This window comes from Lepidochelys olivacea (genome assembly GCF_965140295.1).
Source record: "Lepidochelys olivacea isolate rLepOli2 genome assembly, chromosome: 8".
Lineage (NCBI taxonomy): Eukaryota > Metazoa > Chordata > Testudines > Cheloniidae > Lepidochelys > Lepidochelys olivacea.
Window position 1 is genome coordinate 97,579,595 of NC_140418.1, and position 26,965 is coordinate 97,606,559.

At 39.6% G+C, this 26,965-nt stretch overlaps 1 protein-coding gene across 11 annotated transcripts in view; it reads left to right on the plus strand.

Moving 5' to 3' along the window:
* Positions 1-4,440: 4,440 nt before the first annotated feature.
* The window catches only part of TUT4 (terminal uridylyl transferase 4), a 72,773-nt gene continuing 50,248 nt past the window's right edge, over positions 4,441-26,965 (plus strand). For 4 of the 11 annotated variants that reach the window (XM_084636143.1, XM_084636153.1, XM_084636144.1 and 1 more), the window contains exons 1-6: positions 4,441-4,548; positions 14,806-14,946; positions 15,209-15,887; positions 18,056-18,219; positions 19,733-19,849; positions 23,986-24,163. In XM_084636143.1, the coding sequence (XP_084492269.1) occupies positions 15,323-15,887; positions 18,056-18,219; positions 19,733-19,849; positions 23,986-24,163 (1,024 nt within the window). In that variant the 5' untranslated portion in view covers positions 4,441-4,548; positions 14,806-14,946; positions 15,209-15,322. Of the gene's footprint in view, positions 4,549-5,291; positions 5,382-8,595; positions 8,613-14,805; positions 14,947-15,208; positions 15,888-18,055; positions 18,220-19,732; positions 19,850-23,985; positions 24,164-26,965 lie in introns of those variants that run through there. The other 7 variants (XM_084636149.1, XM_084636151.1, XM_084636150.1 and 4 more) reach the window with 7 other exon arrangements.

A 26,965-nucleotide genomic window follows, 5' to 3' on the forward strand; every position in this document is an offset into this window, starting at 1 on the left:
CCCCCCAGCAGCCTAGGGAAAGGTCCACTGAGTTGGGAACCAGGAGTTCTGATCTCCCCTCTACTGACTACTGTTATATTTCTATGCACTTGTGATCTTTCATTATTGAGCAAAGGCTCCTGCCATAGAAAGGACTCAGGTATCATTCCCCTGTTTTACAAATAAGTTAACTGAGAGGTTTCATACAGTCATTTCAGGATAGCTGGGAATGGAACCCAGGTCTCTCCTATTACTCTGGAGGGAATTCTGTGCCAAAAAATTAAGCACACATTTTAAAATTCTGCCGGGGGGAGTGGGGCTTGATGGGGTGGGGGTCCAGGTGCAGCTCGTTGGGGGATCAGTGGGGTAGAGGTCTGGGGGGCTCAGAGGGTCCAGGTGTAGGGGGATAGGGCTTGTCAGGGGGAAGGTTCGATGGGCCTGCTTAATGGGGGCGCCCCAGCTGATGCTGAGGGGACGCCGCATGCTGGGCTTCCACTTCTCCCATCCCCTTTTCTTCTCCATTCCCCTCCCCTCACTCCCACATACACCCCTGCCCTATTCCACCACGCCCCACCTTCCCCACTGCCTCTTCCCCCCACCCCTTCACCACTCTCCCCTCCCTTACCCAGCCCCACTGCGGGCACTTCCTGTTAGTACAGAAAACAGGAAGACTCGCAGCACACAGAAGGGGAATACGACGGGCACTAGGACCCAGGAGACGATGTTCAGCTGCAGAGTCAGCGGAGCCCAGACGCAGCCTTCTTCAGCTGGGGAGCTCTGCGCTTGCAGAAATGGGGAGGGGGGGCAATGATAGGTAACTCAGTTGCCCCCCCATGCCTCGCCTCTGTTTGGAGGGGGACAATCCCCCCCCACAAAACTGTGCCCATGGTTGATCGCCGCTTCCCTGCCGTTTTCTGCAGGGAAACACAGAAATTCTGCGGGGGGGGCGGCGTTTTCTGCAGGCACGCAGAATCCCCCCAGGAGTACCCGACGGCAAATATAACCTTATCTGTTTTGTCACATAGCCTTTCAGTACAAAAAGTAAAATATATTATCCTTGATACGTTGTCTGTAACCACTAGACCATACATCACTGCCTTAACCCCCAGATCATAGCCTCTTCCAGAGCCAGGAACTGATCTGAAGATTCCTGATCTCAAGAATTCTTGTGATATTGAGCAAATAGTTGCGTAACCTAACAGCAAAGTATGCCAAGTTCCCCTTTAGTGACTGGTCCATATAGAGGACAACAGTTATACCCTTCATGCAAATGGTCATGGTTTCTGCTGGTAATCTGAAGATCCAGCATTCACACCTTACTGATACCCCACATAAAGGTCTTTTTGGTTGCACATTTGGTTTTCCTGCTTTTTGTTTTTATAAACTCTCTTTAAAAACAATAAAAAAAAACAACTGGTTTATTTGAGTGAGAATATATCCTTAAAAAACAATTTCAAACTTTTATAAACTCTCTTTAAAAACAATAAAAAAAAAACAACTGGTTTATTTGAGTGAGAATATATCCTTGAAAATCAATTTCAAATTTTTCAAATATAAAACAAGTTATATATTTTTTAAAAGTTATAATTTGTCAATTGTAGCATGTACAACAAAATAAAGGTGGTCCACATTTTTATGTAATTTCTCACATGTTGATCACTTCTTTCACCTGTAGTAGGAAGAGAGCCTGAGACATAAGCCCTTGTATCAGAGGCCTGGTATGAGGTCCGAGCTAATGTAGTGGTCAAAGCTTTGCTGACATAAAGCAAAGTCAGGTTGTGAGCAAGAGGAAGGCCCTGCTCACAGAATCTGGCAAGAACATGGCTGATATTGCAAAAACACACATTGCTAAGAGGTGGTAGGCACAGAGCATTCATGCAAACACATTCCAGAAGGGTGGTACCAGAACACCTCAATATCAACACGTTCCCTAAAGATAACAGGAACGTGCTGACCCATCTGAAAGATAAGGTCAGGATGACAGAATGACGGATAGAGATGTTTTGATTGAACCAACATGTACAAGGTAATGGGTGGTAACAACCTATGTCAGGGGGCAGCAATTGCCAGAGGGGCAACATGTAACTTGTTTGTATTGGGGTATAAAATGAAGTCTCAGAGGGAGTGTCTTTGGCTGGCCTAGGGGATAAGGGAAATTTCCACCACTAACTGAGCTAGTCCATTGCCATGGGCATACGTGTTAGTGTACCTGTAACCACTGAGCCAGGGCATTAGGACCATGCTTCGTTGACAATAAACCTGACCAAGTTCTTTTGCTGTGGTTATTGGGCAGTTTGATCAAGGAGCTGGGACAGCACACAGAAAAAACACACACAGATGCAGTAAAACATCTAACCACATCAACCACAAGCTTGTCTGAAGGTTGAGAGATTTGCATTTAACTGGTCATTTCCAGACTTCTTACATGTAAAACTTTTTTTTTTTAAGGTGTAAAATTTCAGTAAAGAAAGTAACATTTAGGTGTTAGTAGGACTCCATTGAAACACACTTGCAACATTAACATTTTTAAGAGGGTTTTTTTGGTGGGGAAATTTCCTTCTTTTGTAGAACTCTGTCAGAATAAAATTAAATATTATTATATCCATTTTACACTGCATGAATGAGAATAATGTTCTGTCCTGGCAGTGTAGAAACCTTAAAATGGACTGCTACTTTAAGGCCTGTTTACTCTGCCAATGTGGTGTAAAGCAGCCTTAACATAAATGAAAATCAGTACGATAAGCTATTGCTAGCAGGACAGTGGGGTGGGAGGAGGTATTGTTTCATGATCTCTGTGTGTATATAATGTCTGCTGCAGTTTCCACGGTATGCATCCGATGAAGTGAGCTGTAGCTCACGAAAGCTCATGCTCAAATAAATTGGTTAGTCTCTAAGGTGCCACAAGTACTCCTTTTCTTTTTTAGTAAGAATCTATACATTCTGATAGCTCTCAAGAGGCCCACCGAAGTAGGGCTCCCCTACTAGAGACTTTGAGTCCATAAGAAGTTTTGGGGTAGGGATTGAAAAAAGATCCATGGCACTGGGATGGAGGATAATGGATGGTGTAGGGGAATGCAGTGGAAGTCTTTTATCCACAATGAAAACTTTAAGTATGTTAAATGTTTAAATGTGTAAAAGCTTTAAGGTGGTTAAGACTCCACCTTTCTTGTTTGCCTCAGTCTCCCTTCAACCCCCTCCATGTCTTTGAGCTCCTGCACACTCTTCACCCCCTCCCCTCTGTGTCCTGTAAAATGACATGTACAGTAACAAGCCAAACTGAAGAAGGATCTATTTCTTTCTGGGGAAGCTAGAGGATATTGACACATCAAATGTACAATGGTAAAACAGATTATACTTGAAGTGGCAGGTTGAAATCTGGGTTTGGGAGCTGACTCACAGAAAAGCCTTGGCTGATCTACAGAAAGAATTTCAGATGTTCTTGGCCTCCTACCGGGCAACAATCCTCACCCTTTTTCAACTGCGAGTCTCAACTGCACCAGGAGGGAGCACATTCGCTCGTACGGATCATGCCATTTTTACAATGTATTTTTTTTTTGCATCTTGTCAAGAGCACATCTTGCCAGTGTGTGTAACATTCAATAAAATTAATGCAGTTATTTACTTAGACATATAAAGTCTAAAGCAATGTGCTATTTCTTCTAGTAGTAGCATACACTATTTTCAAGAGCTTCCTCTGAATCTCTTGAATGGTGCTATATTGATCCTCAATTCCCCTTTTTCTCGGGAGGCCTCCTTCAGCTGTTATTAGGTGCCAATGCCATAATCGCCTGCTGCTGGTGAGGGGCAGCGCTGGTTCATCCAGAGGTTTTGAGCTACCTAAACATCCGCCCGCTTCCCTCAGTGCAATGCCAAGGGCGGGCCCCACAGGCCAGTCAAGCCCCTGGCGAGGGCTGGGAAGCGGCCGCCAGGCTGTAGGGGTCCAGCCCCCGCCCCCAGCTGCAAAGAGGGTTTTACCGCCAAGGTCAGGCGGAGGCCAGAGCGGTTTCGTGAGGAGGGCGGGCACCTTCACCCGAGCAGACAGCAGGGCCTAAGGCAGAGCAGCAGGGCGGGGACTCCCGGCAGGCCCCACTTGGCGAAGCGCTCGTCGGCCTGGGACAAACCCCACAGCCGGCTGCCTCGGCACGGCAGGCTCGGAGCCACCTGTCCCGGGCTGGGGAGCGGGGGTGCGAGGCCAGGAGAGGCGCCTCCGCGGGGCTGCATCGCCAGGGGCCCATCATACGCCCGGCCCGCCCTTTAAGTCCCTGGGATGGCGGGGGGGGGGGCAGAGGTTTCTCTGCGGCTCAGCCACGCCCCCTTTCCCCTGCAGTGGGGGGTCAGGGTCTACCCCGCCTAGAGCCCCCCCCGGGGGGGCGGGGCAGGGGTTGGAGGTGCCGCCATCCCCCTCCCTCCGGGCAGGCGGAGGTGTGAGCCCCCTCCCCCCCACAATGCAGTGCGCGGCGCGGCTGACATGGCGGCCGGGCCGGATTGAGCCGCTCGCGTCGGGGCCTCCAGCAGCCAGAGCCGGGCATGGGGGGGGCGCAGCCTCAGCGCCCCTAGGGCAGCAGCCAGGTACCGGGCTCGGGGCGTAGGGGAGGCTCCTGGGAGCCCCGAGGCCTTCAGAGGCGGCCGCTGCTCCCCTCCCTGCTTCTGGGCTCTCCCCTCTGCTGGGGGCGGCGGCTCCTGGGGACCCCCGCCCGCCCCCAGCCCTTCCCCGCCTCTTCCCGGGGGGGGGAGGCTCCTGCTTACCTGGCACGTTCCCTTCGGCGCTCTGCTCCCGGTGCCCTCCTGTGGTGGGACTCGTCCCGCCCAGCCCTGCTGCTCCCGCTGGGGGGGGCTCCGCAGTTTCTCTCCCTGCTTCTGGCCTCTCTCCACTTGTGGGGGGGGAGGGTGTAAATCCCTATGGAGGGGGCAGGTGCGGGCACTGAATGCTCCCTGGGGGTGGGAGCCCGGGGCGGGCCTGCCGTGGAGGTCCTTGGGTGGGAGGCATGACAGCCAGGTACACAGCCTTAGCAGCGCTCTGCCTTTCCCCAGTCCCCTCGATCCAAGGGGGGCAATGGCTGGCGAGAGGAGAGCAGTAGCCCCATTCTACAGCTGGGGAAGCTGAGGTGGAGCCACTTGCCCGAGTTGACACTGGAAGTCCATTTCAGATCTACAACGCAAAAAGATCTCCCAGCTCCTGATCCTTGGCTATAGCCACTGTGCTATACTTCATGTTTATTAATAGATTACTCTTTTGCAGATATGTTTTCATATCCTGTTCAAGTGATTGTTTTCCTCCTTACTTCACCTAAATGTATGTTTCAGAAGTAACAGAATTGTTCATGTTTCGCATTGCCGAAGAAGAATCCCTCCCCCCTCCCATTGGCCATTCTTCCTTGGGTAGATCCTGACAGGTGAAAAGGGTGTGTGTTTCAGTTGTGTTTGCTTAGCATGACAGAATAGCCTTGTTAAGATGCAAGTTAATGTGTTTGAAGCTGTGTTAGCAGGCCATGTTGCAGTCTGGGTTCCCCCACTAGACTGTAACCCAGCCAGTGAATGCAACTTCAAACTTATTAGCCTGCATCTTAACGTGACTTTTTAGTTGTGTTAAACTAACTCAGTTGAAAAACACACTTTTGTCCATCAAGACAGGGCTTTCTTGATTTTTAATCTCCATGGTAATTCATTATTTTAATGTTACATATGGAAGATAAACTGTCAGGGGCGGGCTTTATATGGTTTGTAAACTGGCATAATTCTCTGCTTTCTTCTTAGCCAGTTGCATTGTTTTTAAATCAGTTTAGGATTTTCCCATGTATTCTTTACTATCCTAGGAATCTTAGTGACAGTTACTGCACTTTGGTGCTACTTGTAAGGTTTTAAGAATCATATTAGCTGTTTCTAAGTCATGTACTAAAGTTTTGGGGGTAATGGAGTGGAAGGGATCTTTCTTTCCTAGAGTATGTAGTCATCCATCCTACAAGACCCCAATATTCCTTGCATACTGTACACAGGGATCACTTTAGCTAATCTTTTCCTGTCCTTGTGTTGGCTTAAAATAGGTACAAATGCAGCTGAATGAATACATGCTTTTGCCATATGTAGAGGATTTGTCAATTGGCTGAAAATGTCAGGTTACTTTGAGCCTTCTTTTAAAGAGGTCTCAAAAGTAGCAGTAAACACTGAAGATAAGGCAAAACAGGCAGATGTAGACTTATTTTCTGAAATATTGAGTTAATCATTAGAGAGGGACTGTGATACTAGGTACAATATTAAATTATATTTAAACAGGGATTTAATAACCTTGCATGTGCTGTCTCACACTACTTTCTGCTGATTTGGGTTCCTGGACAATATGCATTAGATCCAGGATTCCTCCCTCCTGTTTGAATCTACTGAGAAGTCATAATATTTCTGACTTTCAGTGAGACTTGTGCTCCTAACTCCTGTGGGTGCTTTTGATAATCAAGCCCTAAATGGTTATGACATTATTTCCAAGGAACCACCCAATCACAGAAGTATGATTTAATTGCAGCATCTGGCAGAAGAAGCTACGTTTTGTTAAGGAAACCTATCAGGTGTAATTCGTAGCATTTGTGTGCGTGTCCTACCAGGTGTAATTCGTAGCATTTGTGTGCGTGTCCTACCAGGTGTAATTCGTAGCATTTGTTTGCGTGTCCTACCAGGTGTAATTCGCAGCAGTTGTGTGCGTGTCCTATCAGGTATAATTCTTAACAGTTTGGAGGAAGAGATCTCTTATCCAAACATATCAGCAATTCTACCTCCTGCAAAGTAATTGCTTGTTGTATAATAGTTCTGCTAAACCTACCCCAGTATGAAAGTCCCCCCTATAAAGGTGATTTTTCGGGTGAAATTATGGCTGTCCAGTGCACATAGGAGGAGTGGAAACAGGGAGTCCCTTTCTCCACATGGTGTATCTCCAAGACCTCCATAGGAAGGAGCCATGATTTGGCTGTCTGCACTCTTGCCTGCAGTACAGAATTACTCACAAGGGGTATCTGGATAGTCGGGGACAAGGCCATGGTGGTCTTGTTCTACCTATGCAGAGAAAAATGCATGGAGATCTGTTTTGGGAAGAGTTTCAAAATGGGGGTGGGGCACAATTTGCCAATGAGCACATTTCCCTCCAACATCCCTGAAAGCAAAATACCTCCAGCCATCGCCTCTTGTGAGCTGGACTTCCTCTACTCTGTTGTGGCTCTGCCTGAAGAATAATAATTTTGCTTTTTGTAGTCACAGTGTTCTTTTTATAAGCCAGTGCAAAATCTTGCACAGCATTAGTAGATCCTAATGTTTTCTAGGTATTGGAGTATTGGTCTTTGATATTCTTTTCTAAATTTCAAAGTTTCTTTATATTATCATTGTCCCTGTCCCACTGAATGAACTATAGAAGAGTTTAGCGTAAATTACTCACTACACACAAATTAAAGTCCTGATCATGCCACTGGCTCATATGGACCCAGTTGCAGGATCAAAGTCTAATGTATTACTCAATATTTATACTGTTTTTTACACATTACCAGTCAATGTACTGATATAACCTAAACTATGAGTTGGTGATAGTCACAAATTCTGTTTAATGTTCTTGTGGATAATTCAATAATTATCTCTTGAATTTTGCAGTATTATAATTTATGAAGTTATTATACACTGTCCTTTGACCTCAATGATCTTGCGAGTAAACCCAGTTTTTTATTCAGAATCACACATGTACAATTGTATACACAGTACATGGTTTCTAATTAGCCCCCTTTGGCTATGATGTTACAACAAACCTATACTTGAACTAATTTTGTCTGCAAATGAAATCAAATCCATTTTCATTATGAAATCAGCTATCTTTTTCTGTTACAGTGAGGCTGACAATAATAGCTGATATTTCTAAATGCAGCCATTGTGAAGCAAGGCTGAGGTAAAAGCCTTTTATAAAAACTATTTTTTAAATATAAAATTGGCAGTGATAAGTAGCTTCAAAATTTCTTTCTTGACTGAAATAAGTGTTGGTTTGTGAGACTACTATCGGTAGTTTGTTTGCAGACTGCCAAGACTTGGTCTGTATACTGAAGTGTTTTAACATATTCTCGCCACAGCTTTTCTACCATACAAATTCCTATGTCAAAAACATCTCAACTGCTTACAGTTAATTCTAAAGTAATCCATAGTTTGTGGAGTGCTTTGAAGATAAAATGCTGTCCTGTTTAAGTGGTGTGGTAGAATGCATTCCTGTAACTTATAAAATACATACATATTTTACTGGAATTATTACAATAATACTTAGCACTTACAGGGCCTGATCCAAAAGTCAGTGGGTCCGACCAAAGTCAGTGGGTCCACTGATTTTAGTGGGTTCTGGATCAGGTTCATAGTGTTTTTCCATCTGCACAGTACCATAGCAAGATGAACTGTAACTAACGTTCACAACACCCCTGTATGATAGGGGAGTATTTTTAGCTTCATTTTACAGGTGGTGAAACTGAGACTGTGACTTGCCCAGCTGCAGGGAGAATTGTTATCAATGCAGGAATTAGAATTTAGGAGTCCCTGGCTCTTGGTCCTGTGCTGAGACCACCCCCGTCCCCTCCTCTCTGACTTGTTCGTCTTTACCCAGTATGAAGAATGACAGCTCAGAAAAAGTATGTCTTTGCAAATAGAAATAGCTTGTAGCAAGCATATCTTGTAAATGATGACTGTCCTGTATGTTTTAGAGATTTAAGGAAATAATCTTAATGCTTGTACCATATCTAACTGCTAAATTCACGTCAAGCAAATGCCAATAGGCAGCTGTATAATGCAGATATAAAGCATTTGACCCATGCTGAAACTTTGCATGGAATATTTTCTATCAAAGTCTGAACTTGGAACAACACTGCCAAAACTATTTGTCCTTAGAGTTAGGGTTGTAACCCTATTAAAATCATAACTTCTTACTGGATTTGTTGTAATGACAATCTTACACATAACACACTGTGCACATTGCATTCTCTTCTGCTCTTCCTGTTTGATTGGAGTAAGGTTCTTGTCAGTTTTTCAGTATTGGTCTTTCTCATAGAAACAGCACTGTAATGTGTTGTCCTTCAGCATTTACATTCATTAACTAAAAAGTACCTATGTCCTGGGTTTATTGGTGGTGGATCCTTAAATCTAAAGAGCTGCAGTCTCCAGTAGCCACTGACAATGCCTCTTTGAATTTTAAATCTCCTTAATTTTGGTTTCATAACATAATTCAGATCTAATTATATGAATGGAGATTTAACTGCTCTCAACTATAGGATAAGAAATACTTTCTTGTCATAAAGTATGATAGAAGCGTGAATGGTTTGTATATGCACCCATATGGTTTGTATATGGCACAAGTGTAGACCAAGGCTATATACAGTCTGGGCACAAAGTCCCTCTCTCCCCCACCCCCAAAATATGTTGGTATAAAAAAAATCAGATACAAAATGAAAGTTTTAAAAGGATAGTTAAAGGTAGTTTAAGTGCAAAATTTAACTTTTTATTTGGGTGGGGTGAAAGATTTTACAAAATGATAGAAATGTCTCCATGAATTGTAATAAATCAATAAAAAGAGCTTTTCATACTGTTTGGATTAAACATTTCCCTGCAGTTTTAAACACTATATTTGCTAATACAGGCGAGTCTCATCTTACGCTGGGGTTATGTTCCACAGTCAGCGTGTAAAGCGAAAATCACGTCTAGTCAAAATTACATTGAGTGTAATGGCGGGTGTAATCGCCAGCACTACATGTACAGTATTTAAATTGTTATCCCCCCCCCCCCCCAACCGTGCAAAGCTGAATTCGTGCACGTTAAATACGCGTAAGATGAGACTCACCTGTACTGACGTCTGAGAGCCAGGAAGTGAAACTTACAAACTGTCAAGAAACAAAAGTGAAAATGTCTAGTTCTTTCATTGTGCAAGCCAAATGAATTGTAAAAATGGAGAAGAGTAAATTAGATTTTATATATTCTGTCAATTATAGTAATGCAAGGAAGTATCTTAAAAAAAATGTAAAACAAATTCTTTAAAAGTTGTATTATTCAGTTTACCCTGTAGTTAGAAAATCTAAGTACTCTTGAGTACGTGTTGCAGCAGTATAGCAAATTAAATTCCTGTAATTATTTGTGCAAGAAGGACCAAATTCAGGCCTGGCACCATTAAATGGAACTCTGACAACAATGGAGTTTCACTTGCTTAGGCCAGGGCTAAAATTGGCCTCTGAAATATTCACCTTTTTGGATCCTAGAAAATACCCAAGTATTAAGAACTGCCCACTTGTTTTCTCTTATAATTGTCTCAGAGATAAAGCACTGCTGTACTTTGGCCATAACTAACTTAATATTGATTATATTCTCTCTGTCAATATGTAACATTATTATAGCATTCAAGTTCTTGTGCTGTGAGGGTCGAGGTGTTTTAAATGTGACAGAAAAAAATCCAGCTGAAGGAAATCTAAGGAAATGTATGGCTATCTTGATTAAATATAATTTAATATTCAATATTTTTCCTTGTCCTCTTTCCTAACTACTGCAAGGAAATCTGTTTGAGAGGCAACTTAGCTGTGGACTCATGTTTTCGAGGAACTCGACCTAGATCACCAAACTGGCTCATGTTAGTCACAGAATAGCCTTTAGATAATGTAAAATAATGACTTTTGATCACTGATCTCTGTTGGATTTGAGGCAGTGACCTAATGGTGAAATTACTGCATTATTAGTCCCTTGAGCCATCCAGTCCCCACAACTACCAATAATGATTTAAATTAATTAAAAAAATAAAACCTGGTAAATAGTGGCCTGCTAGGATATGATCAGACTTACTACCGATGTCTCTAGTGCTAGCAGCTATCTTGTTTTCAACTTTTTCTGCTATTTTCCTTTAATTTAGCAGCAGTTTTATGAACAAAGGAGAGGCAAACTTATGTTTTCATATGAGTGTTTCACATGATGATGGTGGACTTGTTATTCCACTCTAAAGATAAATATACAGCCCAAATTGCAATATCTGTCGAGCAAAGTTAGATAAGCCCACATCACTATTTTGGAAAAACACTTTTTATTATTTATGTAGAAGCAAGGCAATTGATAGAAATGTGTCTTTTTTTTTAGTAAAAGCACAGAGCTGTTGCCATCCTGCTGTTGCAGTATTGATAAGCACTCTTCAATTATGTTGTTTAGAATACAAATTAAACTTCACATTTCTGATTTTTGGTATTGGAGTTGCTAGTGGTAACCAATATTAATAGCTGTTAACTGTCCATGTGTTTTCAGGTTGTACTATAATTTACAGGTTCTAATTCCAGTTGGCCTAGGCAAGCTTTACTTCAGTGGCTTTTATCACTAGTAGAAGGTCTATAAATTCAAGTATTTTTCAGGTGCATGAAAGTCAGAAACTAACTAGAAATAAGAATGAAACTAAGTAGTCTATTTTAATGGTCCAGGATGAGAAAAATGCAAAATAAACAAACAGTAATAGTTTAGATTTTAAAAATTATTTGAGTTTTAATCTAAAGTCTTGTTTGTAACATAGGAAATTTTTAAAAATAGAACTTTCTTTAACCTGACATTGTCCATTTATCAGATATAACATTTTCACTAGTCGTTATAGCAGTGATTTGTGCCTGCCAGCTGGTGGTCAAACATTAAAACAATTTAAAGCAGGGTTCCCAGTCCCAGTTTGGATTTGCTGCTTGCATATTGTCTCAGCCAAGACTCAAAATGGGACTCAGGTGCTTCACAGGCAGCCATTCTATTAGGTGAGCCAAAAGGGGGAGAGCCAATAGGAATTGCATTAAACTCACTGTGGCTGGAAGTTTTGGTGTGTATATACTATGAAAAGGAGCTGAAGTCAGCTCTACATAGATTGATTTGGTCAACTCTAATATTCTAATTCCACAACACACCGTAGCAACACAGAGCTGAACGTCAGATGTCTTGAAGGATTTTTTCCAGTAGTATTAAATCTCAAAGAAAATCCTACGGAGTTCAAAATTACAACAGCTAAACCCCAAAGGACAGCAGAAAGGGTGTGTAATATATGTTATATATGATTGAGACATGTCTGTGAAACGGATGAAACATTGGAAAATTGTGACTGGGTTCTGGTGATACCCAAACATCTTGAGATTCATTGTAGAGCCTCAAAATACTGTGCGGTAGTGTTATACCAATAAAATAAAAACCATCAGGATCTTATTAAAGGGGAAAAGGCAAAATGCCACATTTATTGTGAATACAGAAATCATCATAGTAAGCAGTTAGTTATAGCGATAACATTCCATTCAATTTCATATTTGCACGCACGCACACACATTCTGCAAGGTTGTCATCATAGTTACCAGCCTTAGAGTTGCTCATATCAAGCCACTGGCCAGGTGGCCTGGACATGAGGAGGGAGCAGGGCCTCGTCAGATGCTCATCTGATACCCCTGGAAGTTGGTTTGCAGAATCAGACCCCAAAGTTCTCACTTTCTAGAGTCCATTTTTATAGGAATTTCTTCCTATGCCAGTCTATGGGAATTGATTCATCATGCTGTTGCTGAATCAGTCAGCAGATGGCACATTCCTGATGGCTCCGTGCTGCCAGATGTTATCTTGTTCTTTGGTTCTCCCACTCTTGAGGCTGTTGGGTGGATTCCAGTCTGCCCTCTGGGTGTCCTCTGGTGATTTCCACTTGATGCCTTCTTCAGCCGATGGACACTGGATTCTTAGGTTGTCACCTCCCTGATCATTCAGTTATTATCCACACCAAGCATCCATCCACATACATCCTCTATCTCTATTTTAATCACAATTGTTAACAAAGCGAGATGAATACAACAAAAGGGCGGGGAGTCTCTGGGTGCTGTTTCTGTTGTTACAGAGTATTGCTTTGAGTCTCTCTCTATTTGAGTAGTTGTTGTTACAAAGGATTGCTTTGAGAACAGACTCTGTCTTAGAATATACTAATACAATTAGCAACTTGCAAGTTTCACACATAGAGGGAGAGAAACAGTACCAAAACCCAAGATACCTCTTAATTAGTAATATCCTGGAATTTAAACTACGGGGAATCAAACTCATTTGTGATTTTAATACAGAACTTCTTTAATATGATCCAACAGTAGTATAGCTTACAGTTATCTGTGTAGTATTTTATATCTCTCACGCTAGAGAGGGAATGTAAAAGTATTAATTCCAAGCCCAATAAGAATCACATTTACTGTCTTGGTTTTTTGGCCATTGGGCCAAGAGCTAGAGTTAGAGTGAAGTGTAATAACACTTTAATAGCTGGTAGTTGTAATATCAGTTCAGTATAGTTAAGAGAGAATCTTTTCTGCCTGTGCATTGGAATGAATTTGATAATCTGTAGGTCATTTCTATGTTCATTTTGTATGGTTTTATGTAAAACTAAAGTTGATGACTATTGAGGCTTAACTTGACAAGACCAATTTTTGACTTTATTTTATTTATTGATTTATTTTTAAATCTATGTGCTCCAACATAACCAATTGAAAACAGTGATAATATGCATTCTGTTTATGGAGAAAGTTATAGCTGAAATATTGGACAGTTATTATTCTTCCCTTTGCTCTTGAAGAGGCAAAATACACAGTAAATTAAAACTACTGTACATGCCTTATAGATCTAGGCCCAAAATACAGTGTGATGGTGTTTGTTGAGTTTTTTTTAAGGTAAGGTTTTATAAAACCAGTAATATAAATACATGGTTTCCAACAGTTTGTAGTAGGGAATTTAAACCTTTTCCTGAAGTGTTTGCTAGCCAAAAAATACAAATTAACAAGCCAGAAAGTGAAATTGATTAGTCTATTTTCAAGCTGAGAGAAATGCTGAAAGTAAAATATCATAAGTGACTATTAGTACATTAGCCTTTTATATGTTCAGTGTATATAATCTGAGGTTTTATAACACATATAAGGAAATCTGGTTTTTACAAGTATATAATTTTAACCTGATCGTTGTTCCTTCCACTGTAGTTTTAATGAAGTTTTGCATGAATTACAATCTAGTAGAATCTAGTGGCTTGAACTTAATTGCCATTTAGTCAGTCTTACATTTTTTCCCAATAGAACAATATGGGTACTTGTTTTGATGGTTAAATAAGCACCCATAAATTCCCGTGGTTGCTACCCACAACATGTAACATAGTTGGTAAAGTGTCAGCTTTACATTTCATATTCACATATTTGTGGAGTTACATATAGAATTGTTCTTTTGCCTGCATATTATGGATCACTTAATTCTCAGCCCTTTATAATACTTATCATTTCAAAATTATTTAGACATTTGTATTAGTGCCTATCACAAATCCATCTCCTTGCTTCGCATTAACACAAACAATCAGTTGTTACAAACAAACGGAATCCTACTGCTTATCAGTCTTCCCATTTACTGTTAAATTAAATTGAAAGCCTGGTCAAACAAATAAGCCCTGTACCCCAGAATTGAGTGCTGATGATGCCCTCCTCAAGGAATCAGGGTTCAAAGGGGTTTAGCTAATCTAAGGTTAGGTAGACTATTTAGACAACTCTAGCAGTTGAAGAAGCTACATATTATATAAATTAATGTATTTGTCATGACATTTTGTCTGAGTAGTTTATGTCCAAAAGCTTATTACCCAAGGTTCTGTGCATACAGGCGCCACAGTAAATAGAGGGCCAAATCCATGCTTCTTAACCATTTGAGTGCGAGAAAAAAATTATTTTTCTTGAATTGATAGAACTGAATTAGCTTTCCTCAGGGGCTGATTTTAGTCATACATTTTATTTGAGTAATTTTGTCTTGTGTGTTTTTAATATTTCAATTAACTTGTTTTCTTCACTGTAGTTATAGATTTCCTTAATTCTTACTGCTTTTCTAAAGCCAAAAGAAGAGGAGATGGTATCTGATGACAAATATTCGATATATAACACCACAACAACAGTGTAGAAAAGAGAGAAAACAGACCTGATGACAGTTTAAAACTGTGTGAGAGTTTTTTTGCTGCTCTTTTGTCTCTTCCTTTCCCCTATTAGGAAAATATTCTTGAGTCTTTCATTATTTTACTTTAAGAATAATATAGATTTTATTGTTGAAAACTGTTTTTGGAAAAGTACTTCTTCCTTTCAACATAATTCAGTTCAATACATTTCCTTACTCCTTAGAGAGAGGTCTGTTTAATACATATTTTCTTAGAGTTTTGATATTGTTCCTGTCATATTTTTAAATGCTTACTGTTGTTTTTCTCCAGCAGACAATCAGCCAGATTCCCATGCCCAAACAGTGGATTTTAATCAACATAATATTACTGGAGAATTGCGTTTCAAGTAGTCTCAAGTGACAGAAGAAGCAGGTCTTCGCTATAATGGAAGAGGCCAAGAGCTCAAAAAATGGAAATCATGACCCAAGAAAGTCTACCTGTGTTGTCTGTGAAGAAGGCAAAGCAGTCAGAGTTATAAACAATCAGAATTATAAACACAGTAGAAATGATAAATCTGTAAAAGATGTTGGGAGAAGTTCTCCAAGTGGGAACAGTAGCAAAAAGAGTAAACAAAATGATGTTTGTTCTGTAAAATCAGGAGAAAATAAATCATGTAAAGTAAATAGTTGTATTCCTGGATCTAAAGATGTGGGGTCAAACCTTCAGGATCGAAGTCATGGCAAAGCAAAAAAAAAATCTAATTTACCAGCAGCAGCAGCAGAAAACCTGAAACAGATAAAAGTTCAGCAGACAGGAGAAAACTCTCCAAGCTCCCATATTTCTGGGAATGGAGTCAGTATGGAAACCTTACCAGCTACACAAATTGGAAAATTGGTTTTGGAAAATCCACCAGGAGTTCATATGTCGAAAACAAGCATGGATCAGACTGGTGACTCTGGTAAGACAGTTTCAGAACAAAGAACAGTGGAGCACAAGTCTGATGACTTCAGTGAGTATTAAAGCACACTACTTCATTCAGGTTTCTTTGAGAAATTGTTAACAATCTGAAATGGGCTCTGAAGTATTTTTGCTTTGCATATCTTCTCAGTTACATACAGAAAATCGTCAAGCACGGTTACAAAGAGTGTACTGTGAATATAGATCCTTTGTTACTTGGAGAATAAAGGTCATAAGAATAGCATTTAACTAAATTTCTTTTCTATGTTGTTTAAAAGTGATTATGCAATATCTTAAATTTATTTAGAACCACATTTTAACTGATTGTGTGTCAATTTCAGGCTATTTTGTGAAATTAGAAAACATTTAAACAGAAATCTTCAAAATATCATGCTCTCTTACCTAGATGCCTGTTAGTAATACTGTTTTTAAAGTGCAGACAAAAATCAACTACATCCAAGTTTAAGAAAACTTCACTGTAAACATGAAGAAGACACACACACACTTGTCCTTTACCTGATTGCTATGCTATTTTTGTTCTGCAAAAAAAGACGGCTTCTTTTCAGTCTAGATACTGCCAGCAGCCACTCTTGTGAACCCTTCGTATTTAAGTCTGCTTCAGCTTCAGAATGTAATCCATGCATCAGAGTTCATTTCCTTCTGAGTTAGCCCCTTAGTTCAGGAATTTTCGAACTGTTTCAAAGTGTGGCTTTTAATAGAAATGGGTCATGAGCCACTTGCTATTGTGAAGACTGCTTTCCCTTTTGTTTGTGGTCACACTGCATCCCTGTGGTAAATACTGCAACTGCTGATGTGGAAAAGTAATATTAGTAAAATATTTAATGTGTTTTTAACTGTCTTGATAAAATTTAGCAGCAGGAACCAGTTTGGAAAACCAATAGCATATGACTAGCCAGCTATATATAGAAAGCCAGCAAGTGTTGCATGGACCACCAGTCATCCACAGACCATACTTAGGGATCAGATAACTAAGCAATTTCCAGTCTGTGTCACCAGGCTATCTATCTCAATGCCCTCTTCTCCTTACTCTTGTAAAATCTAGTTGTTCTTGGTAACACTCCCACTGATGTGGTCTATGCTCATAAGAATAGCGTACACTGTAGATGGTTGCGTACATTAACAAACTGTGTGCAGATTATAGTCTTCAGGAGGGACTGTAATTTCAAAAACTTATATATTTATAAATGACAACATTCCAATGCAGCATGGTTGCTGTGAACAGCCATAGAATGCTAATGTGTCACAGAACATAAGTATGTTCTTAACATCATATTGACTTAGTAAGTGGGTGCAATTGAAATGTCTAGATAGTAGCCTTGTAAAACATTTTTCTGTGAATTTATTTAAAGTAGCTTTCTGGTAGTTTTCTTGACTAAACATGCAGTGTAACAATTTAAATCTTATTATAATTTATTATTTGTATTCTCATGGCACATCACGGTCCTTTTATGCCACATGCTGTATGTAATCATAACAAAAAGATGATTACTGCACCAAACAGCTTACCTCCTACAACATCGTCTTTGCACAAAACTCTTACACAGTACTGATATCTTACATTTTTTCTCTTCTTTGATAGAACACTTATATTAAATACTTGGCTCTTTAGTTCCTCTTAAGGGTGGTAAACAAACAATAGTACAGGCGAGTCTCATCTTACGTGCATTTAAAATGCGCAAATTCAGCTTTGTGCGGTCAGCAAAAACAAAAAAAAAGAGAAAAATAACCATTTAAATCCTGTACCCGTAGTGTTGGCAATTCCGTCTGCCATTACACTCAGTATAATTTTGACTATATGTGATTTTCGCTTTATGCGCTGACTGCGGAATGTAACCCCAGCGTAAGATGAGACTCGCCTGTAATGCATCATTGGAAGGTATGGTATCTTAAGAGCATTGAAGAGATTCTAATGTAGTCTTTTCTCTGTAGAGACGCAAGGTTACACTTATATTGTCGTTGTTTATGATATTTTTCATTTGATTCCCATTGATGTCTTTGGGAACCAAGTAACTAAAGCCCGATGTGATGCTATTTAAAAAGTACCGGTGAATGTTCTCATGTTTAGCCCACAGAGTTGACTCCTGCGTGAAAGCACCTACAGAATACCTTATGTTGTTTCTAATGCTTACCTTGTCGTCCTCCCCATTTAAAAAAAGTTATTCCGGAAAACAATAATTAAGTGCCAACTTCTTTCTCCAGGCAAAATGAAGAATCCTGAATCAACTAAAGAACATAATTTGGAGACTGAATATTTAGAAAACACTGCTGTGATTGATGAGTCTACTTTGACGGCAGAACAGCAACTAGGCTTGAAACAAGCAGAAGAGCGACTGGAAAGAGATTATATCTCCCGACTAGAAAAAGTAGGTTGTAATATTCTTGTTCCTTTTTTTCTCATCTAGGGCGAAGGGAAATTCAGTGTATTCTGTAGCTCTGGTAAAGAGCCTTTTTAGCCCCAGGCCTATGAGACTTCGCATCATGATCACCATACTTTTGTTTGGATAGGACTTCCTTTTGACCATATTGCCACTATTCCTTCTTTATTTAGAATGGTTCTTTTGGGTGACATAAGACACTATCCATTACAGCTGACTGCTTCCTCAGTCTTGCTGGCCTGGAGAGCAAGAAACATTGACTGAAAATTGAACATGGATCTCCCATATGGCATATGTAGGGTATTTACCAGTGTTTTTAATTTTATAGATCTAAAGGATCCACTGCTTATCTATCTTAGGTGTTTACAGAATGTCACTTGTCCTAGTACTGTAAATAATGAATGCCAAACTTCCATTATTTACAGTACTAGGACAAGTGACATTCTGTAAACACCTAAGATAGATAAGCAGTGGATCCTTTAGATCTATAAAATTAAAAACACTGGTAAATACCCTACATATGCCATACATTTCTATCCCTGAAAACCTTCCCCTTTAAACTGATCTAAAGCAATACCCAAATCAGTATATGGATATTTAAGAAAACAAAAAGATTCCCTCTGCTTTTGAAGTGTACTCAGAAGATTTTTTGGTCTGCCTCAGTATTGAGGAGATCCTTCACCCTCCCCCCAAACTAGTCAAACGAGCCCCAGCAGATTGATATTTGGCTTTATCTTGTTCGGTTTCTTCGTCAAACAAATGAAATAAAGGCTCAGAGTATTATATTGGTAAAAGCAAAATGGCCACGTTATTTTACATTGACATTTTAATCAGAAAATATTAAGCGTATTCAGAAAATATCAAGTTTTTGTGAAACCACAAAAGACCAAATTCAGCAAGAGCAAATAGTGTTTTAAAATGAATGTTAAAATTAATGTATGCATTAATCCCCATACTATTTGAATAGCTGACATTTCCAAAATGCTTTGTGGATTTATCAAATATAAACATGTTAGAATGGAGGGATGATGGTAATACATACTTTTTAAAATTACAAAAGATGGCAGAAAAAGGGAGTACATGTGTAGGCTGACACTATAGTGAATATATCCCTTCTTGTCAATTTGGAAAAAGACATTGGGAGGATTGATGCTGAGATTTTACAGATCCTTACATTTTAAGAGCTTGAGAAAGAGAAGGGATTGGCTTAGTGATCCTGAGCTAAGGTTTAGAAGCCAGAAACTTGTGAGTCTTACTCTTGGCTCTGACACTAACATGTTACGTGGCCTTGGGCAAGTCACTTTCATCTCATGTCCAATGGGGATAATCCAACCCACAGAGGTCTTGTTAAGTTTCATTAATTAATATTTGTAAAGTACTTTGACTTGAAAAGTGCTGTATTAATGCCAAGTACTGTTTATTATTGACACAATTGGTCATGGAGTACTGGCAGAAGTATTTAAGTCTCTTTTTAAAAAAAATGTTGGCCTCTTTTTTTCAGCGCTCCCCAGAATATGCGAATTGCCAGTATCTATGCAAACTCTGCTTGGTTCACATTGAAAATATCCAGGGAGCTCACAAGCACATTAAAGAAAAACGCCATAAGAAAAATATAATGGTAAGTTAATTAATGAAGACTTTGAGTCTGGTGAAATACATACATTTTGTTTTGTAGTAAGAATTTCAGGTTACTTTTTTGATAGCATATGCTGTGAATCTGATAAATCAGAACTAAAAAAAAAGTAATTGTTTTTTGTGAGATTAGTGCTGGCTAAGTATTTTGTAACTGAATCTATTTCAGGTTATTAATCTTTTTATAATGTACTTTACAATATGTACCGTATTTACTCAATTATAAGCCGACTCCCCCAAGATGGATAAGTAAAAATGGTAAAAACTGTATGACCCTTTCATAAGCCGACCCTATATTTCAGGGGTTGGCAAACTTCGGTTCCCGGCCCGTCAGGGTAAGCCGCTGGCAGGTCGGGATGATTTGTTTACCTGGAGCATTCGCAGGCACGGAGCCCCTCTGCTCCCAGTGGCTGTGCTTTGCCATTCCCAGCCAGTGGGAGCTGCGGGAAGTAGTGCCACTTCCTGCAGCTCCCATTGGCTGGGAACAGCAATCCGTGGCCACAGGGCACTGAGGGGCTCCATGCCTGCAGATGCTCCAGGTAAACAAAACAACAATGTATTAGATTTTCAATTCAGTGATTTCATAGAGTTTAAAATCATCAAATTTTGGTGTAGACACGTTTATAAGCTGACCCCCGCTCTTTGATGTGTCATTTTTTTACCAAAAATATTTGGCTTGTGAACGAGTATATATGGTAATACTGTTTATGTTGTAACCAGAATTCTCTATATAATATAAAATTTCCTTTGAACTAGAAAATACAGAATGTGGAATACCTGACCCACAAACCTATCCAGGTGACTCAGAAGTGTCTAATTCACCCTCTGATACTTGGAGCTAAAATTTTTGATAAAGTTCACTCTTAGAAGTACTACCTATAAAAAACAGAACTTCTGTGGGGTACATTGCCATGTTAGCCAGTTGGTGTGGCCCATTATAATGTCGCATATAAAAATAGTAATTTTTTCAGAAGCATTTTTATACTCCTGGAGGAATTCTGCAACAAAAATTTAAAAATTATGTGCATAATATATTATGCAAAATTCTGTAGATTTTATTTGTCAAAATAACACAATATAATCACGCAAGTTTCAATTATTTTTGGTCATTTATTTCAAAATATTTGTCAACAAGTATGTCTGTAACAACACAGACGACAACAAAAGATTCAGGAAATGTTTTTGTTTTTTGACAAATAGATGCCTTATTAGGCATATTAATACAGAACTCTGATAATAGTTCATTTAAACTACAATACAGAACCATATTTCCCGCAGCCCTCAGAAGCAGTGCAGAGGCTTGGGGGAATCAGGGATAATGGAGGAGCTGAGGGAGAGGGAAGTAAATTGCCTGGAAGGAGCCTGGGTGTGAACTTGGAGGGTTGTTGGGTATGGATGGGAAAAGTATGGAACAAAATTTTTTGAGAGTTGGGGAGGGATTGTTAGGGAGTGTTCCCATTCAGACGCTGGCTGATCCCTAGCCTCTCCCATTCAGTCAGGAACATCTGCCTCTGTCTCCCTGTGCCCCCATGTGTTCTTGCACACCCTTCCACATGTGTCCCTCCACCCCCACTCAAACTCCCACTCCACCATCCCCATGTGACCCTGCACCCCCTCCCGCTGTCCCCACTCTTCCGTCCCCATGTGTCTCTGTGCCCCTCTCCAGCCACCTCCCTATCCCTATGTAGCTCTGAACCCCCCACCCCATCACCATGTGGCCCTGCACTTCCCTCACCCCTGTGGCCCTCTGCCTCCACTCCCATTCAGCCTGTGCCCCAGTCTGTCCTCCCCCACTAGCTCTTATGAGCCCCTGTCTGAACACCCCTTCTCCCCCTGCAGCCCATGCTCTGTCTCCGCATAGCTCTTGTCTCCTGACCTGGCTTGACTGGCACTGTGAAGAAAGGCAGGCTCTTTCTCTTCCCTCGCTGGCTGGGAACTGCTGTTGTGTTCTATTGCCACAGCACCCTCTGGTGGGCAAAAGGCAGAACTGCAGCCACATTTCATCAGATGGTTTTTTCTGTGCAAAAAATTAAAAATATGTGTGGCTCATTAATTATGAGCACGCGCAGTAGTGCAGAATTCTCCCAGGAGTAATTTCTAATATGTCTATTTCTGTAATATCTAAATGCCATAAAATTTTAAAAAAGGTCCTCATTAATCCTTCAAGAGAAGAAACCTGATCTTCCCTTGTCACCATTTACTTTTAAGCCACTCCATTATGAGTAGATGGATATAAGTGTTTTTCTCCAGGAGCAGGTTGCTGGGGACATTCTGAAGCTTAGTTGTTGGAGCAAATACCTGATGAAGAGTTCTACATTGTGGTCTGAAGATTGCAAGACTTGGCCATACCCTAATCTCCAGTGGTAGCATATTCTACAGTTGAGAGCACTCTATTGAATCTATTGAGAAAGAGCTTCTTCAGCTTATAATTCATATCAGGATTCCATCACTCATGACATCTCTATTGAATATGAATGACTTGGGGAGCTGCACAGAAAGGGGAAGTCCTTGAGATAGACTGGTCCTAGCCTATTTAGGTCTTTAATGATAAGGACTGGGCTCTTGGACTTCTCAGAACTGAACTGGCAGCCTATGTATGGCACAAAGTTTTGGTATGATGTGCTCTCATTGGTCTGCTTCACTTAATAGGTGGATTTTTGTGTGCTGAATTATCTGTAGTTTGTGGGTTGTCTTTTGGGTCAGACTAAGGTATAGTGTGTTGTAATAATCCAATCTTGAAGTCACAAAAATCACAGATCCCTATAATTAGTTCTGCATTTGAGACCAAAGGGCATGATCTAGCCAGGAGATGTGAGGTAAGGTGTTTTTGGCCACTGTTGCTACATTGGTATATCCGAATAGTCAGGGTGGGAGGGTGAGATGTGGATACTTCTAATTAATGAGTGAAGAGCTGGGTTTGATCTACGCCATTTGTTGTCCACTGTAATTTTAATTTATAGAGTAAGTCCAGATTCGCAATGATGGGTGCAAAATAAACTTTTAAATGGTATTTTGTAAAATATGCCCATCCATTCCCATCCAATGGGTCTAAGACTTGGGTCAAGCCCTAAAAATATCATGTGTTTCTAATTTTATACATCTAAGTATACACTCTTTTATTAATATTATTTAACATTAATATTCCAGTAGAGCTGAGGATAGATACATTTATCTTAATGAGTGACTAAACTAGCTTACCAATAGCAGCTTCTGCACCAAAAAACCCCTAAACAAACAAAAAACAAACCCCACAGAAAAGCAAACCCAACAGTGACAAAATAAATAATTTAAAAAAATCTTGCAAAATTTATATTATTTTTTGTTGTCAAGTTTTAATTTTTAAAGTAAGGAAATCAAAATAGAGCTAACTTGATAAATAAACTTAACTGTGTTCATATAAGTGTGGAGATCTGGTAGAACACTTTTATTATGGTGGTATGTTGTGTGGATGCATAACAGGTTGTTATTCACTTATTCAAAAACTATGCTATTGCTTAAGATGTTTCCATGGTGAGTCATACAATTTCAATTAATCAGTGAATTTCAGAACCAATTGGTGGTCACTGCTGATTCCATGTGATCTGAGATGTATCAGGTTTTAATGCTCCTAAAGTAGTTATCTCCAATAGATGAAGTTAATTATTACAATGCAATTGATTAAAACTAGCACCTGATGAGAGTAACTGGTTGGGCTGTAGTGAGAGGAGAACCAGCCCCTTATATTTAATTGGGAGTCAGAGGAAACTGTTTGCCTCATTGGAGTCCTGCACATGGGCTCGCCTTTCAATCACTAGTGTTTATTGTGCAAGAAAAAAATTACATCTTCTTTCATGTCTTCGGATAAACTCTGTTTCAGAGCTCTCAGCCATGCAAATGTAATTCAGGGAACATAAGCTTTCAGATTCCCTCTTTGGCTGTTGGCTCTGCAAGAACCTGCTCCTTTGCTAAATGGAGCATCCAGTGTCATTTCCATGAGCCCAGTTGTCATATATGCCAATTGGGCTGTGCAGAGTTTGAATCCTGTGGAAATGGGCTGCTCAGGGCACCATATAAAGCAAACCCTCAAGTTAAAAATAATATAATCAAGTACAATTATCTTCTTATCATCCAAAAATTCTCCAGGAAAAACAGGAAGAAAATGAGCTGCGTGGCCTCCCACCTTCCTCCCCTGCACAGGTGGCTGCTTTGACTTTTACGCTCATGGAGGCAGCAAATGAACAAGGCATATCGGATGATGACTTCAGAATCCGCCAAGAAATTGTAAACGAGATGGAGAAGATTATTCAACAGCCCTTACCAGGTATGTGTGATCTCCCTCATTTTCTTTAAATACAAGACATTCTCTTAATTTATTCTAACAATTATAAGTTAAATCTTGGTCTCTTCATCAGTTTGGAATAGTTTTAATTTTGTTTTGAAATATCTTTATTATATCTTTAGAAGTATCAGGAATGTCAAGTCTTACCTTCCCTGGTTTTGTTAGCTGGCTTGTTTGAGATCTCAAAGAGATTTAGCTCTCAGTTGCACAAACTCTTACATATGCGCTTAACGTTACACAAGCATTTTTAGGATCAAAGTTCCAGTCCTTAATCATAGTGGTGTGGCTACAACGAAGATCTTTCTTCTTACAAGTATTTGTAATACATTTAAATTAAATAGGTGTAAACAAAATAAAGAGTTTTAAACAGTGTGACTAAATATCACTTCCCTTCTCAATTAATTTTTACTTTTTCTCTACTAGTTCTCCAGTTGTCTGTGGAATCTGTCAGGATAGACAAGACTTTAATTAATAAAATTTTAAAAAAATTAAAAAGAAACAGCAAAAAAAACAACCCAATCCCAATAGTTTTATTTACAGTTCACTCTTGATACATAGGTGAAACATGGCCTACAGGTCCTCATATGCATTCTTTTACTGAAAGTGGAGGTCGCTCAAATCAAGAAGGAGCATAGCTCTCACAGGTCTCTCCATGTTAAATATGAGGGCAATGGATCCTCAACTGAGCAAAATTGCTGGTAGAAGTTGATAATTTTGTTTAAATCTGAGTATCTAAATTCTAAATGTTATTTCATGCTGTTTGTGCTCTCTCTTTTTACTGCCACTCACAGGTAGAAGTTCAATGGTGAGTGACCCTCACCAATGCAGTAATGACATAAACTAGCTTGACTGAATTTGTAAACAACCTGGGGATTAGTAAATAACCAGGATGGCACATCTGTTAGTGAAAAAGATTGTGTGCAGTCAATGACATTTCAGTCTCAGTGATCTCTTTAAATAATTATTCCTGATAGGTGTATGTTTCTAGTGGGATTAACTCTGGCCTTAAATTTGTTTTCTTTGGACTTTCAGTGATTTCAGTATTATTGCACTTGCCAGATATGAACCATGCATTGCAAAGGCCTGTGGTGGTTATGGATAGTAACATCAGAATTTTGAAAATTATCAAGAAAGTTGCTGTTTTAACATTCACTATGGGTCTGATATTCAGAAGTGCTGATGACCCACAAATCCCACTGAAGTCAGTGGGAGCTGCAGGTGCTGATCACCTTTTAAAATCAGGCCATATATGCTTTCTAGACAAAATGTAAATTCCATTTAAATTAATAGACTAGATAACCTTGTTGCTTATTTTTTTACAGAATTTCCACTTATTGATTAAAGTACCTTTGTCTTGTTCAATTTCATCAAAACCTTCCAGATGTAATTTTTTAATTTTGCCTTTATTTCCTTTCTTCTCCTTCTTTTACAGCTCTGGAGGTCTATTATGGCTTCCAAGAATCACCTGAATACCTTTTTTGTTCTTAACAGCTGTGCAAACTGTCTCTGCTGGGTCAGCCAAAATACATAATACCTCTCTGTAGATTCAGTATCAGCTTTATCCATCCTCCTTCTCTTGCTTTATTTTGATCACATATTTTGTAAACCTTCATACATCAGCCATCCCTCATGTTACTTCACCTAACAAAATATTTAACTTTCAAATCCAATTTATGTATGTCCCTATAATTTGTATTGTTGGTTTTATTTTCCTTCTTCGCTTTAACTTCTTGTTATCTCCTATGATGTTAATTGGTAGACTCAAAACAAGAGAGCAGATATTTGAAGTTAGACAAATATGTCAGCATTATGTTAGCAATATTTCAATTATTAGAGAAGCTGCAGTGAATGAGGTATTGGTTTTTCATTGGTAGACAATAGCTTTTTCTAGCAGATTTCATTTATATCAAAACTGACTAGAAATTAGTATATTATCATCTTTTTTTGTTTGATAAATAGCTGCTTTTTTTCCTTCTCAATAAGAGTGTAGTAATAATTATGACTTTTTTTGTTCATTTTAGGGGTAATTATCTCTTATGCTTCTTAAACATACACTATGCATATTAACTAAAATATGATGGCAAATAGAGAAAATGATACTAGTAATGAAAGACAATTTGTTGTGCTCCTTTTTAAAAACTGGTTTCTGGATTTGATTTTTATCAAAATCTGACTAAATTTTTTATCCAGTAACAGTCCAGGAACAAATGAACATTCTGGCTTGTTTTGTTCACATGAGCCCACCATAACAACAACAAGTCAACTCCCGTCTTGCAGGGATGCATGAAAAATGATGATTTTGACAACTTTAGCTCCATGGTTAACGTACACAAGTCTATTCCACAGGGCCTCATTACTTCTGGTCAGTGGAATGTTCTGTATATATGTGGAAAACAGTTTCTACCAAACCATGATTTCTCCTGAGAATCTGTACATTCTTTGGTTTGATCACAGCCAGGATAAAGGCAACTAACACTGTTTTAGCAGCATGTCCTAAATTGAGGGGAGGAGGGACTACTGCCAGTTTTGTGGCTAGCCAGATTTTGTTCAATGACTACAGCACAAACAACACAGAATAATTGTCTCCTACATAAATTATATCAAAATGTTTGATAAATGATGTTGTGCAATGGAATGGCATTTGCTTACGATACCATTGTTTGGCTTAGAGCAGACCTAATGTGTATTTCAACTGGTCAGAAACCATTGTAGCTATAGAAATACAATTGTTTAAGTAGCTACTGTACTTCTGTGGCTACGATGGTTTCCAGGTTGGTAACTTAT